We start from the raw sequence: 16,895 nt of genomic DNA, 5'->3' as shown, positions 1-16,895 counted from the left end.
GACCTGGCTAGTCATTGCTTGCGTTGAGAAACATGTGATGGTGTCTCCGCGGCTTCTGTTTTGCATGTTTTGCATATTTCCCATAAGGGATGGGGGCAGTGCTCTAGAATCACTGCGTTGAGAAACACGTGATGGTGTCTCCGCAGTGTTGGATGTTGATCTCCATGAGGTCAATCATCCTCATTTTTCACTTATACCAGGATGGGGGCATATATCAAAATAAGGGGAATATACAAGGATGAGGGGAACGTGCCTGGATGTGGGTGCATATACCATGATGCGGGTGCATATACCAGGATGAGGGTGCATATACCAGGATGGGGAAAGTATATATCAGGATAGAAGTGACAGAGAGATCGTTTGGAGATGGGTCCTGGGAGAGGACACCTAGCCACAAGGCCTAGAGTTTATAACTCTTGAATGTAACAGGCCTAAACAAAAAGGGCAAGTAAATGATTTTTGCTAAGGCCTGTTTCACACATCAGTTTTTTTCGTCAGTTAAAATCCGCTAAAATGGCGGACAACGGATCCGTTCCTGTACTGACCACAACGTTTGGCACCGGACCGTTGTTTTAACGGATCCGGCAAAGGGGGAATTTTAAAGGAGAGAGAGCGAGATATTCCGGTATGTGTGGTGACAGTTTTCTCACGTACTGGAGACACTGACACACGTAGACTCCGTCAAATGAATGGGTTTATGTACATGTCAGTGTGTTTTTACGGACCGTTTGTCCGTGTACAAAACATGCAGACATGTCCGTTTTAACCCGGACAAACAGGCCACAAAATGTGCTGCACACATGCACGTGGAGGGCAATGCACACTGTCCTCCATGTACACAGACGGCCGCCGGGGATCAAGCGCTACTGTAAGCCGCTGTTCCCCGGCGGCAGGTGCTGAATGCGGCTGTCATCCATTCCCCTCTGCTCTGCCGGTGAGCAGGGGAGAATGAATGAAAAAATGATCTGCTATGACCTCAGGACCGTCGGAGAATGCAAGTGATGAGGTCACGGCAGTTCAAGCTCTGACACATTGACCTCATCACTTGCATTCTCCGACGGTCCGGAGGTCACAGCAGGTCAGTTTTTCATTCATTCTCCTCTGCTTGTGCTGATCGCGGCAGAGCAGGGGAAAATGGATGACAGCCGGCTTCAGCACCTGCCGCCGGGGGACAGCGGCTTACAGTAGCACTACTTCCCCGCCGGCCGTCTTTGTGGCCCTGATGCGGCACACGGTTGCCACATGTGTGCCGCACGTAGTACACACACGGACACTGATATCTCCGGTAGCGTTTTTTCCGGTACCGTAAATATCAGGACATGTGAAACTGGCCTAAGACTGTGTGCCCGCTATCTCTGGTATATATTTCCTAGCTAGTTCCCATTCAGTAAAAAGTTTGTTTTTGAATGGTGGTCTCGTCTCCCTCATTGAACTGTCCAACACCTGGTCCTGGCAGACCAGCAACATTGGTTACATGCGGCCTGCATGGGCCTGGCGTCCTCACAGTGCAAGTCCACCCCCCCATTTTCATGTAGCGTGCCAGGGCATAAGGCACGAGTACCTCGCCCACAGGTAATGCCCCACTCCACATTACACTGGCATCCATTTTTATTGCTATATAAAATACAATAGAAGACAGTACTACTACTGGATAGTGTTTTTTTTTCTTTGTTTCTTTTTTAGAATGGGAGAATTTTGATTTGGTATGCCAGTGTATGGCTATATAGTGGCATATATCACACCCTTTCATCGGTGCTATATTGCAGGAATTGCTCTCAAAATCTAGCTCCAAGTGAAGGTTAAAGCACAGTAGTAACTCAGAGCAGTTTGTACTACTCACCTCTTCTTCACCCTTGTTGATATTGGTAACATCACTCTTGGCTGGGTCACACCAGTGTATATTGTCTCATCCGAGAGAATCGAGCCGATTATGGTAATCATACTCTGATCAAATTCTGATCAATGTTATTCTATAGGGCAGTGCACATGTCTGAATTTTTCCTCGCACCGAGCTGGTCCAAGGAAAAACTCTGACCAGAGTTTGATCAGAGTGTGATTTGCATAATCGGCCCAAATCTCTCAGATAACAGAAAACAGGCTGATGTGACCCTTATCTTGATGTATTAGATAGCATCTATATGGACATAGACTTGAAGACATTCACAAATGTGTGCAACATCTAAGCTATATCTCTGTTCATTTTTCAGCGGGCCATCAGTGGTGACCATTCAGGAGAGTGATAAACCGGTGGCCGTTGTCTCTAACCTTGAGATCGGTACATACCACTTTCGTTTGACTGTCAAAGACCATCAAGGGCTAGAGAGCTCGGCTGTCCTGACTTTAACTGTTAAAGAAGGTATAGGATCTTTTTTCTTTTACTGGGAACACTGCTGATTACTGTAGTGACTTTAATTTAAGAGATTTATTATTACTAAATTTAATGCCTGCTCTATTTTGCTTCTTTGAATTAAATAGTAACTGTTGTTTTATTTTTTTTCCTTAAATCAAAAGTACAAATGAAAAAAGAAACTTTGTAATATGTCTTATTAGAGAAATCTGCTTCTTACTCTTTGTGAACTGATCTTTCATTCTTAGGGTGCTTTCACAATGCACTCTGTGTCTGCGTCGGGGCATACGTCTGAAATCCCCCACAAAACGGGATCCTAACATATGCGCCGATGGGGCTATAGACATTAATGGTGACGGCATAGCGAACGTGAGCTCTGCCGTGCATCATTTTCGGGAGTGTACACCTACGGGAGGTGGACACTCAGACGTAGTCTACTACGACACAGTCAGTGGGAAAGCACCTTAAAAATTCTTCATTTACTGATAAAATATTTCTTCAGTGAATATAGATGTCTCCATTACTGAAATAGGAGGTGTAGGCAAATAACCTCAGCACCAAAATGATGATAAAGGACGAAGATCTTGAATATTTTCTCCCACAGCCTGCACACAGCCCCATCTACTGATACATTGCTCCTCGGCAATACAAAAGTCCCATTATTGGTTGAAACGTTGGATCTTTTCTTGCCGGTTCAAAATAAAATATTCACTTATTGCATCAAGATCTTTATTCAATATCATCATTTCTGTGCTGAAGTCAGGATGGCAGTCCTTTCCTTGAGAATGTACACTTCAGGAGCAGTAGTGCCAGTCTTTCTTACCGAAATAGATGACAGTTGGTACTCCTTATGTTCTATGCAGCTTGCAGCAGAATATCTGTGGCTGACTTCTCCCAGCTCCTCTATCCATAGAAATTTAAAACCATTGACTGCCATCTCCGATCTCAATAATGTGATAATCTGTCTTCACAGAACACAGATTTTAGCTATGAGTTCATAATTTTGAGAATGAAAGATCAGTCCAGGAGGAGAAAGAAGCAGATTGCGCTAAGATATCATACAAAGTTTGTTATTTTCACCTGCACTAATGATTTATGGAATATAAATTAAAATGATGGTTACTCTTTTAGTGAAAAGTAAAAGGAGATGATAGGTGCCAAATTGTCCAATATACTGGATTATTAACAGGTTATAAAGAGTGTGTATGGAAAAAAACGACATGCTATCTACTATTCACCATACACACTACATTGGGTTTTCATTAGTTTGGTGTATAGTAGACATGCTTATTGATTTCCAGCCCATCTGTCAAGACATTTCGGCTTCATTTTTCAGGCCAAATTTAACATGCACATATGAATTTAATGAATTATTTATACACTGAGCTGAGCATATAGCTTTTTAGCTAATTAGCCCAAAAATAATTCATGCTGTTTTGTTAAAGTTGTACAGTGAAAACTGTGGAGTCATACAAGGTGCTGGTAAATTATATATCATGCTTCAGTACAAATGATAAATCTATGGCAAAGTGCTTCTATGTCACATTGGGTGTTAAACACTAAAATTAGTGTATTTGGGCCCTGACATTTTTACAACATAACAGATTTGCATTAATATATATACAATTTATATGTATATATTGTAGGGATTCGCTCTGGTAGGCAATAGCTGGGCGGCAGTAATGAGGCAACACACAGGCTTAAAGTCCAATTTCAGTGGTTTTAATGTCACTCAGTAACCAGCAGCTTAACAAAACGTAAGGGAAATCAAACACATACTCCAGCTTGGAGAACCACTGGTCCCAGACTCACCCCTTGCACGGGACGGGCGTAACTAAGCGGCTGCCAGGTCCTGCGGCATCCGCCAGGTGCTATTCCCAGGGTTCTTCCGAGTCTTGCTGCGATAGTCCTGCAGCACGGGAATCCTATATACAAGTTCCAGGCTGAGTCCACACAAGTTCCTGTAGCTTCCAGAAACACACTCTCACTGTGGCAATCACCAACCTCCATTACATTGGGCCTAACCCCTCCCACCAGTGAGGTAGACATCAAATGGGCTGATCACGTGACCCTGACATCATCGCAGGTCCCGTCTTTAACCCCTTAACGACCGCCGATACGCCTTTTAACGGCGGTAATTAAGGGTACTTAAACCACAGCGCCGTTAATTCACGGCGCTGTGATTTAAGTGAATAGCGCCCCCCAGTGTCGGATTTTCTCCGGGGTCTCGGCTGCCAGGGGTAGCCGAGACCCCAGAGAACATGAATCGGTCGGTTTTTACCGACCCCCGCTTTTGCGATCGCAGTTATTAACCCTATAACGGCGACCGCAAAAAAAAAAAAAGCCGCGATTTTACATTTAATTTCTCTTTCCTCTGATGTGATCGCACATCAGAGGATAGAGAAATAGGGTCCCCGATCCCCCCGGTCCCCTCCCGGTACCTCTCCCTTGTCCTCCGTCCCCTCCCAGTGGTCCCGCGCCCGCCGGCGTCATCCGATGGGCGCCGCCATCTTGAAAATGGCGGGCGCATGCGCAGTGCGCCCGCCGGGAATCTGCTGGCTCCAGCTGGCAGATTCCATTCATTATTTTGATCACTATGATAAACGATCATAGTGATCAAAATAATAAAAATAGTACATAACCCCCCCGTTTATCACCCCCTTATATAGGCACACATAATGAAATAAAAAAAATATTTTTTTTTTCAGTTTTCCATAAGGGTTAGGGTTAGGCTAGGGTTAGGGTTAGGCTAGGGTTAGGGTTAGGCTAGGGTTAGGGTTAGGCTAGGGTTAGGCTAGGGTTAGGGTTAGGCTAGGGTTAGGGTTAGGCTAGGGTTAGGGTAGGGTTAGGGTTAGGCTAGGGTTAGGGTTAGGCTAGGGTTAGGCTAGGGTTAGGGTTAGGCTAGGGTTAGGCTAGGGTTAGGCTAGGGTTAGGGTTAGGCTAGGGTTAGGGTTAGGCTAGGGTTAGGGTTAGGCTAGGGTTAGGCTAGGGTTAGGCTAGGGTTAGGCTAGGGTTAGGGCTAGGCTAGGGTTAGGGCTAGGGTTAGGGTTGGGCTAGGGTTAAGGGTTAGGGTTGGGCTAGGGTTAAGGGTTAGGGTTGGGCTAGGGTTAAGGGTTATGGTTGGGCTAGGGTTAGGGCTAGGGTTGGGCTAGGGTTGGGCTAGGGTTAGGGCGAACTAGGATTAGGGTTAGGATTAGGGATTAGGGTTGGGATTAGGGTTAGGGGTGTGTTGGGGTTAGGGTTGGAGCAAGAATTGAGGGGTTTCCACTATTTACCAACTTTGGGGGTCTAAAAATTGGGGTCTAAAAAATCACTTTTGTGGAAATAAAAAAGACTTTTTATTTTCACGGCTCTGCGTTTATAAACTTCTGTGACGCGCTTGGGGGTTCAAAGTGCTCACCACACATCTAGATAAGTTCCTTAGGGGGTCTAATTTCCAAAATGGGGTCACTTGTGGGGGGTTTCCACTGTTTAGGCCCATCAGGGGCTCTGCAAACCCAACATGATGCCCGCAGACCATTCCATCAAAGTCTGCATTCCAAAATGGCACTCCTTCCCTTCCGAGCTCTCCCATGCGCCCAAACAGTGGTTCCCCCCCACATATGGGGTATCAGTGTACTCAGGACAAATCGCATAATAACTGTGGGGGTATGATTTCTCCTGTTACCCTTGTAAAAATAAAAATTTGGGCGAGAAAAGATCATTTTTGTGGAAAAAAAATGGATTTCTTATTTTCATGGCTCTACGTTATAAACTTCTGTGAAGCACTTGAAGGTTCAAAGTGCTCACCACACATCTAGATAAGTTCCTTCATGGGTCTAGTTTCCAAAATGGAGTCACTTGTTGGGAGTTTCCACTGTTTAGGCCCATCAGGGGCTCTGCAAACGCAACATGATGCCCGCAGACCATTCCATCAAAGTCTGCATTCCAAAATGGCACTCCTTCCCTTCCGAGCTCTCCCATGCGCCCAAACAGTGGTTCCTCCCCACATATGGGGTATCAGCGTACTCAGGACAAATCGCATAATAACTGTGGGGGTATGATTTCTCCTGTTACCCTTGTAAAAATAAAAATTTGGGGGTGAAAAGATCATTTTTGTGGAAAAAAAAATGGATTTCTTATTTTCACGGCTCTACGTTATAAACTTCTGTGAAGCACTTGAAGGTTCAAAGTGCTCACCACACATCTAGATAAGTTCCTTCATGGGTCTAGTTTCCAAAATGGAGTCACTTGTTGGGGGTTTCCACTGTTTAGGCCCATCAGGGGCTCTGCAAACGCAACATGATGCCCGCAGACCATTCCATCAAAGTCTGCATTCCAAAATGGCACTCCTTCCCTTCCAAGCTCTCCCATGCACCCAAACAGTGGTTCCTCCCCACATATGGGGTATCAGCGTACTCAGGACAAATCGCATAATAACTGTGGGGGTATGATTTCTCCTGTTACCCTTGTAAAAATAAAAATTTGGGGGTGAAAAGATCATTTTTGTGGAAAAAAAAAATGGATTTCTTATTTTCACGGCTCTACGTTATAAACTTCTGTGAAGCACTTGAAGGTTCAAAGTGCTCACCACACATCTAGATAAGTTCCTTCATGGGTCTAGTTTCCAAAATGGAGTCACTTGTTGGGGGTTTCCACTGTTTAGGCCCATCAGGGGCTCTGCAAACGCAACATGATGCCCGCAGACCATTCCATCAAAGTCTGCATTCCAAAATGGCACTCCTTCCCTTCCAAGCTCTCCCATGCACCCAAACAGTGGTTCCTCCCCACATATGGGGTATCAGCGTACTCAGGACAAATCGCATAATAACTGTGGGGGTATGATTTCTCCTGTTACCCTTGTAAAAATAAAAATTTTCGGGTGAAAAGATCATTTTTGTGGAAAAAAAAATGGATTTCTTATTTTCACGGCTCTACGTTATAAACTTCTGTGAAGCACTTGAAGGTTCAAAGTGCTCACCACACATCTAGATAAGTTCCTTCATGGGTCTAGTTTCCAAAATGGAGTCACTTGTAGGGGGTTTCCACTGTTTAAGCCCATCAGGGGCTCTGCAAACGCAACATGATGCCCGCAGACCATTCCATCAAAGTCTGCATTCCAAAATGGCACTCCTTCCCTTCCAAGCTCTCCCATGCACACAAACAGTGGTTCCTCCCCACATATGGGGTATCAGCGTACTCAGGACAAATCGCATAATAACTGTGGGGGTATGATTTCTCCTGTTACCCTTGTAAAAATAAAAATTTGGGGGTGAAAAGATCATTTTTGTGGAAAAAAAAATGGATTTCTTATTTTCACGGCTCTACGTTATAAACTTTTGTGAAGCACTTGAAGGTTCAAAGTGCTCACCACACATCTAGATAAGTTCCTTAATGGGTCTAGTTTCCAAAATGGGGTCACTTGTTGGAGTTTTCCACTGTTTAGGCACATTAAGCGCTCTCCGAACGCAACATGGCATCCGATCTTAATTCCAGCCAATTCTGCGTTGAAAAAGTCAAACGGTGCTCCATCCCTTGCGAGCTCTGCCGTGTGCTGAAAAAGGGGTTTACCCCCACATATGGGGTATCGGCATATTCAGGAGAAATCGTACAACAAATTTTGTGGTTGATTTTCTCTTTTAACACTTGTGAAAATAAAAAAAATTGGTTCTGAAGTAATTTTTTTCCAAAAAAAAGTTAAATGTTAATTTTTTCCATCCACATTGCTTTCGTTCCTGTGAAGCACTTAAAGGGTTAATAAACTTCTTGAATGTGGTTTTGAGCACCTTGAGGGGTCTAGTTTTTAGAATGGTGCCACTTTTGGGTATTTTCTGTCATGTACACCCCTCAAAATGACTTTAAATATGATGTGGTCCCTAAAAAAAGTGGCTTTGTAAATTTTGTTGTAAAAATGAGAAATCGCTGGTCAACTTTTAACCCTTATAACTTCCTAACAAAAAAAAATTTTGCATCCAAAATTGTGCTGATGTAAAGTAGACATGTGGGAAATGTTATTTATTAAGAAATTTATGTGACACATCTCTCTGAAAAAATTTTTTTGCCATATTTCTGTTTTTTTCATAAATAAACACAAGACTTATCGAAGAAATTTTACCACTAACATGAAGTACAATATGTCACGAAAAAACAGTCTCAGAATCAGCAGGATCCATTAAAGCGTTCCAGAGTTATAACCTCATAAAGGGACAGTGGTCAGAATTGTAAAAATTGGCCTGGTCATTAAGCTGCAAACTGGCTGTCGCTAAGGGGTTAAGGAAAAACCCGGCCAAACATTAATCTGCTAGGAGAAACATATCTTCCATCCAGTAAAACACCCTTTACTGTACCACAATATATATATATATATATATATATATATACTAGCTGAAGAGCCTGGCGCTGCCCGGGCATAATAACTAGCTGTGGTTAGTTATAGCAAGTTATAATTATCCTCCATCCCATAGTCCCGTGCCCATATACCCATCATACATATCCACGATCCCATAGGCCCGTGCCCATATACCCATCATACATATCCTCCATCCCATAGTTGAGTGCCCATATACTCATCACACATCCTCCATCCCATAGTCCCATGCCCATATACCCATCACACATCCTCCATCCCACAGTCCCATGCCCATATACCCATCATACATATCCACGATCCCATAGGCCCATGCCCATATACCCATCACACATCCTTCATCTCATAGTCCTATGCCCATATACCCATCATACATATCCTCCATCCCATAGTCCAGTGCCCATATACCCATCACACATCCTCCATCCCGTAGTCCCATGCCCATATACCCATCACACATCCTCCATCCCATAGTCCCTTGCCCATATACCCGTCATACATATCCTCCATCCCATAGTCCAGTGCCCATATACCCATCACACATCCTCCATACCATAGTCAACCATTATGACATCATAATGAGCGGCGGGGCTTGCAACCTATGATGACATCAGCGTCGCCATGGCAACCATTATGACATCATAATGAGGGGCGGTGCTTGATACACACACACTTTTTCCCCATTATGTAGATAGGGGCAAAATTGTTTGGTGAATTGGAATGCGCGGGGTTAAAATTTCGCCTCACAGCATAGCTTAGGACACTCTCGGGGTCCAGACATGTGACTGTGCCAAATTTTGTGGCTGTAGCTGCGACGGTGCAGATGCCAATCCCAGACATACACACATACACACACTTGAGCTTTATATATTTGATTGCATGTAGTATGGTTCAATGCAAGATGTAATAAAAGTAGAGGTGGATATCTATAGGTCCAATATATGCAGACTCAAAATAATTTTATAAGTTTTAAAATAATATGTTATTTATCATCATACGCTATATTCCGAAGATATTCAAGGGGAAGAATATATTATAAAGTGCAGAGGCACCATATGGCTGAATACAAAGTGCTTACGTGGCCAAAGAGTATATCCACACGGCTACACTGTGTACTTGGCTGGCATCATACTCATTCTTGTCTTACTTGTTTTATTATATTATAAAAAAGAGGCTAAGGTGTGCATGAATCAGATGTAGTGACAACACCTATTTTAGGGCTTTCTACCAGATATTTGCACCAGTTGTCATACAATTACATTATCGCATACAGTACTATTAATATGTGCCACACTGTGTGCTGACCTAGAGACTCCAAACTATTTGCATAAAATGATTATTATACGAGTGTTTCTTTTACTTTATGTGTACATTTATAACAAAAATATTCTTATTTTAGGACAGAACAACCCCCCAAAGGCTAATGCTGGTGGGACACATGTTCTTGTGCTTCCTAATAGTTCCATTTCTCTGGATGGATCAAAATCCGTTGATGACCAAGGTATAGCATCGTACAAGTGGACAAGAGACGGCCAGAGCCCAGCAGCCGGGGTACCTACCAACACTTTTAGTCGGCATCTTTTTGCATTCTGCTTCTTAGAATTCACATTAAGTGATAAAAGTACTCAAGAAATAATAAAAAGCAGTGACATAATAATTCTACAGCATGGAAAATATTGTTCTGTGTGAAAATATCCTTACCGTTTGCTGACATACATAACCCCTTGACGTAGAGGCCACTGTCGATCGCTGACAGTGGCATTAAGTGGCAGATCATATTGGTATTCCTACAAAGTTATGTTTGGGGTTGGACTTCAAAGTACCGTAGACTGAATAAGTGCATTTGGTATTACAGCGTCTGTAAAAGTCCAATCATTCAAAATGTAAAATGATGGCAAAAACAATCAAGAGAAGTGGTGAATAGCCCCTTCGACAGCTTCATTGCTGCAAAATGAAAAAAGTCACGGGTCTCAGAAAATGGAGTCATGAACTAATTCAATTTTATTTTAAAGCAGTAAAGTATATCTACCGTATATACATTTGGTTGTCCCATTATCATACTGACCTGCGTTACTAGGTAATTTTTTACCGCAAACTTTGCACTATAAAAATCAAACCCAAGCAACAATGGCAGAATAGCGGGTTTTTTTTCAACATTTTATAGCACATAATTAACCCCAGCAGGAGGTAAAATGTTGTCCATTAATATTTTATGCGTCAAAGTCAAGCCTCTGGGCAGCAACTGTTAGATTTTGCTTAAGAATAAACTATGAGGCAAAGTCTGAGGGACTTTGAGGGACTCATAATTTTCACCTTATGAGGCCTCTCTTTGGGGTATTTATGTCCTTTGCAGGTTATTAGGACCAGAGGTGGGCATACCAAAAGTACAGCCGGTTCTGCTGCTAAGTTGCCCATGGGTAAGGGTGGCCCAGAGAAGCCATCTACATGGGCATGTGGGTCGTAGAAAGTTGAATAAAATGATACCCTGATATCTGTGATCTAATTATTCCAGAGAAATCCACATTTTTCTTAATATGTAAATAAGCTAGGATATGTAAATAAGTTAAGATCTATGGGCAGGGCACAGAATTCCCTAAGAATCTGCCTACAGAGCATATTTTAAATGAAAGGGAGCATTTCCAGTGTGAGACATGTAGGTCAGGAGAGCAGACTGTCAGTTACTACATGTCTCACTGGTAACACTCCGTTCATTTAACCCCTTCACCACCTTGAGGTTTTTTTGTTTTTGAGTTTGTTTTTTGCTCCCCTTCTTCCAAGAGCCATAACTTTTTTATTTTTCGTCAATATGGCCATGTGAGGGCTTGTTTTTTGCGTCACAATTTGTACTTTTGAATGACACCATTGGTTTTGCCATATACAGTACTGTATTGAAAAATGGAAAAAAAAAATCAAAGTGCAATTCAATAGTTGTTTTTTGTTTTTTTTACCATGTTCAATAATATTTATCTGGTGGAAAAAAAAATCCCAAATGTCTCAAAAAAAAAAGTCGCCATTTTCTGAGACCCATAGCATCTCCATTTTTCGTGATCTGGAGTTGGGCGGGGGCTTATTGTGTGCTGAGCTGATGTTTTTATTGATACCATTTTGGTGCAGATATGATCTTTTGATCACCCGTTATTGCATTTTAATGCAATGTTGTGGCGACCAAAAACATTTAATTCTGGCGTCTTCTGTTTGTTTTTTTTGTTACACCGTTTACCAATCGGATAAATTCTTTTTATAAATTGATAGATTGGGCGATGCTGAATGTGGCGATACCAAATATGTGTTTTTTTGTTGTTGTTTTATTTTGAATGGGAGGCTATTTGAACTTTTACATTTTTTCATCTTTTTAATATTTTTAAAAACATTTTTTTCTACTTTACACTTGCTTCAATAGTCTCCATGGGAGACTAGAAGATGCTTCAGCTCTGCTCTGTGTCGCAGAAATGCTCACTTGCTATGAGTGCTGACTGCTGGGTGGCACTCATAGCAATCCAGCAATGACAACCACAGGGGTCAGCGACCCTCGGTGATTTGACACTGGTGCTGATGGGCGGGATTAATGATGCGCTTCAGGTGCGAGCATTTTTAATGCTGCTGTCAGAGATTGACAGCGGAATTTAACATACAGTATTAACAGCCGTGGGTGGATCGCGATTCCACCCGCGGCTGTTAGGGGCACATGTCAACTGATTTAATCAGAAAAGTTGCAGTCTGAACGCCAGAGCCCACAGCAAACAAGCAAACAGGGGGAGCCAACCTTAGACTTACCCATACATCTAAGGTTGGAAAAGGGGTAAAATAAACTCCATAGGGAGATTCTCCGCGAGAACTATGTCTGGCCCATAGATCTTAACAGCTTATTTACATATTAACAAAAACGTCGATTTCTCTGGAAAAAGTTAATGGATAGCAGATAAAAGGAAATCATTTTGTTGATCTTCCTGTGACCTGCGTGTCTATATAGACGGCTTAGAAGGGTTAATCCTACTGACAGATTTCTTTTAATTCTACATTGATCTAAAACTCAGATTATAATCTAAGCCTCTGTATGTAACTTGTGTACATCACATTTTTTGGGGGCATTCACTTTAGGATATACATTTTTTTCAGTCAACCTTACACACCATACAGTTCGATATCCTAAATGGTAAATGGGCATTTAAATTGTTGTATCTGCTGTTAATAGTCTTCTTCTGTTCCCCTCTTCAGTTCGCTCCTATATCTGTTAACCACATACATATTTTCATTTGCCAGGATGTGCTGGACTCATCTGAGAATAAACCAGTTCTTCATCTCACCAATCTGGTAGAGGGAATATATATCTTTCATTTGAAGGTCACAGATGCCAAAGGAGATTCAGATATTGACACAGCAACAGTGGAAGTGCGTCCTGGTATGAAAGTTTAAAAAACAAGTAGATGGCAGATGTAGATGCAGATAATCATTGAACAAACATGTCAGGAATGATAAAAAGACAATTTTTAAAAAGAAGTTAAATGGTCATTATCATTTCAACAAACCTTGCATACATCAAAGCCACAAAGAAATACAGTATAAGAAACTTTGTGACATGTTAGCAGAGACATTAGCTTTTTTTATCTCCACTTATGAGCCGCTTCTTTCGCTCTCCCCTTCTTCCTGAACTCATCTTCCACTCCGAAAAACAGTTCAAATTCTGTTTGGCTACAACAAGACGGCCGGCCAGCAGAGTATCATGTCAGGTTGCAGCTATTATTGAATTTTTTGAAAGGGTAAGAGGAAGAAGAGCACTCAACAAAGTGAGAGACCAAGCAGACACATCCGATTCGAGCTGCTGCTTCTATGAAATATTTTTGAAGGGAACCTGTCACATGAAAGCACTAGTAACCTGCAGATCTACAGGTTACTAGCGTTCTGAACCTGCCCAGAGCCCACACTTAGGGCTTTGTTGCTGAGAGGAAATTTTGAATTTAGTCACAGGGGTGGCGCCCCCACGGGTTCAGTCTCCACTCTGTATATAGAAAGCGACAGTGTTGCCCGCACCCTCTGGACTGAACCCGCATTGGCATCGGGGGGATGCCAATTCAGTCCTTTGACTAAAATCTGAACGCTGTCAAGAGAAAGAACGATAAAAGGGTTGTCCACTACTAGGACAACCCTTTCTTGATCTAAACATTTGCCCCCGATAACATAAAAAAGCTTATTATCACCTCCCGCGACTTTGACGTCAGCGCTGATTCAGCGCCATGCTCACGTGTCGCAATAACTGCACGAGAACCCTGGGACTACGAGTGCCGACACCGCTGGAACAGTGCCAGCATGGGAGGCGAGTGTAAGCTTTTTTTCTTTTATTGGGGCTAAACATTTAGATCAAGAAGGGGTTGTCCTAGTAGTGGACAATTCCTTTCATTTCCTCCCGGCAGTGGGCCTTTAAGTACCGGAGTTTGGCAGGTTCAGAATGCTATAAACCTATAGATTAACGCCATATCTGCAGGTTAATAGTGTTTTTTTTTTTTCATATGACAGGTTCCCTTTAATTTCAATGCTGCATTCAAGGCCACACTGCTCAGTACTGCTCTATAATTTCTTCCATGCTGCTTCTCCTGTGTACTCTAGAGAAAGAAGAGCAGGAATCTTCTCTTTCTGTTTACTGTGTAGGAAAGACATGCTGGCAGCTAGTCTCCACCAGCCATGAGAGAACTGAAAAAATTAGAGGGAAAAAAATGGTAAATAATGCAGAAGTCATATGAAGGCCATAGATAGGGTTATTCCTTATATACACATGTCAGCTCATTTTGAAAAGTTACCTGGATCAATAATTACGCTATGTCGTCAATGGAGTCATCAATCTTATCAGGCTGGAATAACATAAAGCAAAATTCATATTACAACAAAGGGCAAAGTCACTTTCCCCGTTGTGTTTAAAGAGCCGTCCAGTCTTACAATGACATCTAATAGTCCAGTATTAGGAGGTTTTTTGCCAAATAGCTTTAGAGCAGAGCAATAATAGAACCCATGAACTGAGCCTCCATGTGCGTCTGATTTTTACATGATGACCCACAGAGGTTTTTCTGATGAGATCACATGGAATTCATGAGAAAAAGAGTAAAAGAAAAGAAAACATTGAGTAACTTTATATAATTATTATTTTGTAGAGATACAATAGAACAGAGATGCTTTTAGAGCTGTTGGTGTCTGAGCTGAAATCTCCCATCATTGCATGTTGGTTCACTGTTTCCACCAATCAAGTCATGGTGATTTGTATTTTGGGAAATGTCATATTTTTATCATGAACTGTTCAACGGGGGTATACGGCACAATCTGTAACTCAAGAGAAATACAGGATAGTCTGACGCTGCCCACACTGTTTATGTACCTGTCGACTATTGTACTTGACGTCCACATATATTTCCGGCATGGCTTAAGGGTTGACCTCCACATATTTTTCCGGCATGGCTTAGCTGTTGACTTCCACATATATTTTTGGCATGGCTTAAGGGTTGACCTCCACATATTTTTCCGGCATGGCTTAGCTGTTGACTTCCACATATATTTTTGGCATGGCTAAACTGTTGACTTCCACATATAATTCCGACATGGCTTAGGCCTCTTTCACACTTCAATCTTTTTGTTTCAGTCAAAATCCGTTGTTTTGTGAAAAAAACGGATCCAGCAAATTTTCCTGCTGGATCCGTTTTTTTCTCAGACTTGTATTAACGATGGATTGTGACGGATGGCCGTTTGTTTCATCCGTCATTTGACGGATCCATCATAAATTTGTCTCGGCCGGAGACAACGGACAAAGTAATGTTTTTTGTGTATGTCGAAAAGTCGGACAGCGACGTATCCAGCGCCGTCCGTCGTTGGCTATAATGGAAGCCTATGGGCGCAGGATCCGTTGCTGTCCATCAAAAGACGGAATCCATCGCTGGATTCCGTTTTTTCAAACTGAGCATGCCAGGATCAATTTCTCTTAATTTAATTTAACCCCCACAGCCTTTCTGGCACATAAAAATTCTCTCTCTCTCTACCCTACAAATCCTCCTAAGTTTGAAAACTGGAATATAATCAGGCTTTATAACAATTTATGTTCTTTATTGTCATACCTAAAGATAATATATGAGTATATGTAGAGTATATATGAGTGTGTGTGCATGCTCAGAAATGTGTCTGATTTTCCTATTATGTAGTAGGTATTGCTATAATTATTGCTTTTTCTCTACAATCTTTGATGATTTTTCTTACCCTTTTTAAAGACCCACGGAAAGGAAACTTAGTGGAGCTGATCTTAGAAGTGGTAGTCAGTCAGCTAAGCGAACAACAGAAAGACACCTTGGTGAGACAGCTGGCTGTCCTCCTCAGTGTCCTGGACTCTGAAGTCAAGGTTCAGAAGGTACAAGCACATTCAGATTTAAGGTATTTTACCATAACTAATCTTATTAAATATGATTCCCAACAAGTAAGAAAATGCACATGTACACATGCAGTCAAAATTGTTGGTACCCCTCGTGTAAAGACAGAAAAACCCACAATGGTCACAGAAATAACTTGAATCTGACAAAAGTAATAGTAAATAAAGTCTATGAAAATGAACAAATGAAAGTCAGAAATTGCTTTTCAACCATGCTTCCACAGAATTTTAAAAAAAATAAAACTCACGAAATAGGCCTGGACAAAAGTTATAGTACCCGTAACATAATATTTTTTTGCACAATCTTTTGAAGCAATCACTGCAATCAAACGATTCCTGTAACTGTCAATGAGACTTCTGCACCTCTCGACAGGTATTTTGGCCCACTCCTGAAGAGCAAACTGCTCCGGTTGTCTCATGTTTGATGGTTGCCTTTTCCAGACGCCATGTTTCAGCTCTTTCCAAAGATGCTCAATAGGATTTAGGTCAGGGCTCATAGAAGGCCACTTCAGAATGTTTTCCTCTTAGCTATTCTTGGTTGTTTTTAGCTGTGTGTTTTGGGTCATTATCCTGTTGCAAGACCCATGACCTGCGACTGAGACCAAGCTTTCTGACACTGGGCAAAACATTTCACTCTAGAACCCCTTGATAGTCTTGAGATTTCATTGTACCCTGCACAGATTCTAGACATCCTGTGCCAGATGCAGCAAAGCAGCCCCAGAACATAACGGAGCCTCATCCATGTTTCATAGTAGAGACAGTGTTCTTTTCTTGCTATGCTTCATTTTTCCGTATGTGAACATAGA

The 16,895-nt window shown here is 42.1% G+C and overlaps 1 protein-coding gene across 1 annotated transcript in view; it reads left to right on the top strand.

Moving 5' to 3' along the window:
• The window catches only part of KIAA0319 (KIAA0319 ortholog), a 61,585-nt gene that overhangs the window by 30,568 nt on the left and 14,122 nt on the right, over positions 1-16,895 (top strand). Inside the window, exons 13-16 of the mRNA XM_073566131.1 lie at positions 2,208-2,356; positions 10,093-10,244; positions 12,954-13,092; positions 15,935-16,094. Coding sequence (XP_073422232.1) covers positions 2,208-2,356; positions 10,093-10,244; positions 12,954-13,092; positions 15,935-16,094 — 600 coding nt within the window. The remainder of the gene's footprint in view (positions 1-2,207; positions 2,357-10,092; positions 10,245-12,953; positions 13,093-15,934; positions 16,095-16,895) is intronic.

This window comes from Dendrobates tinctorius, unplaced genomic scaffold (genome assembly GCF_039654945.1).
Source record: "Dendrobates tinctorius isolate UK_male_01 unplaced genomic scaffold, ASM3965494v1 ptg000004l, whole genome shotgun sequence".
Lineage (NCBI taxonomy): Eukaryota > Metazoa > Chordata > Amphibia > Anura > Dendrobatidae > Dendrobates > Dendrobates tinctorius.
Note: the sequence above shows the minus strand (reverse complement) of the source record. Positions and strands in the feature narration are given on the sequence as shown.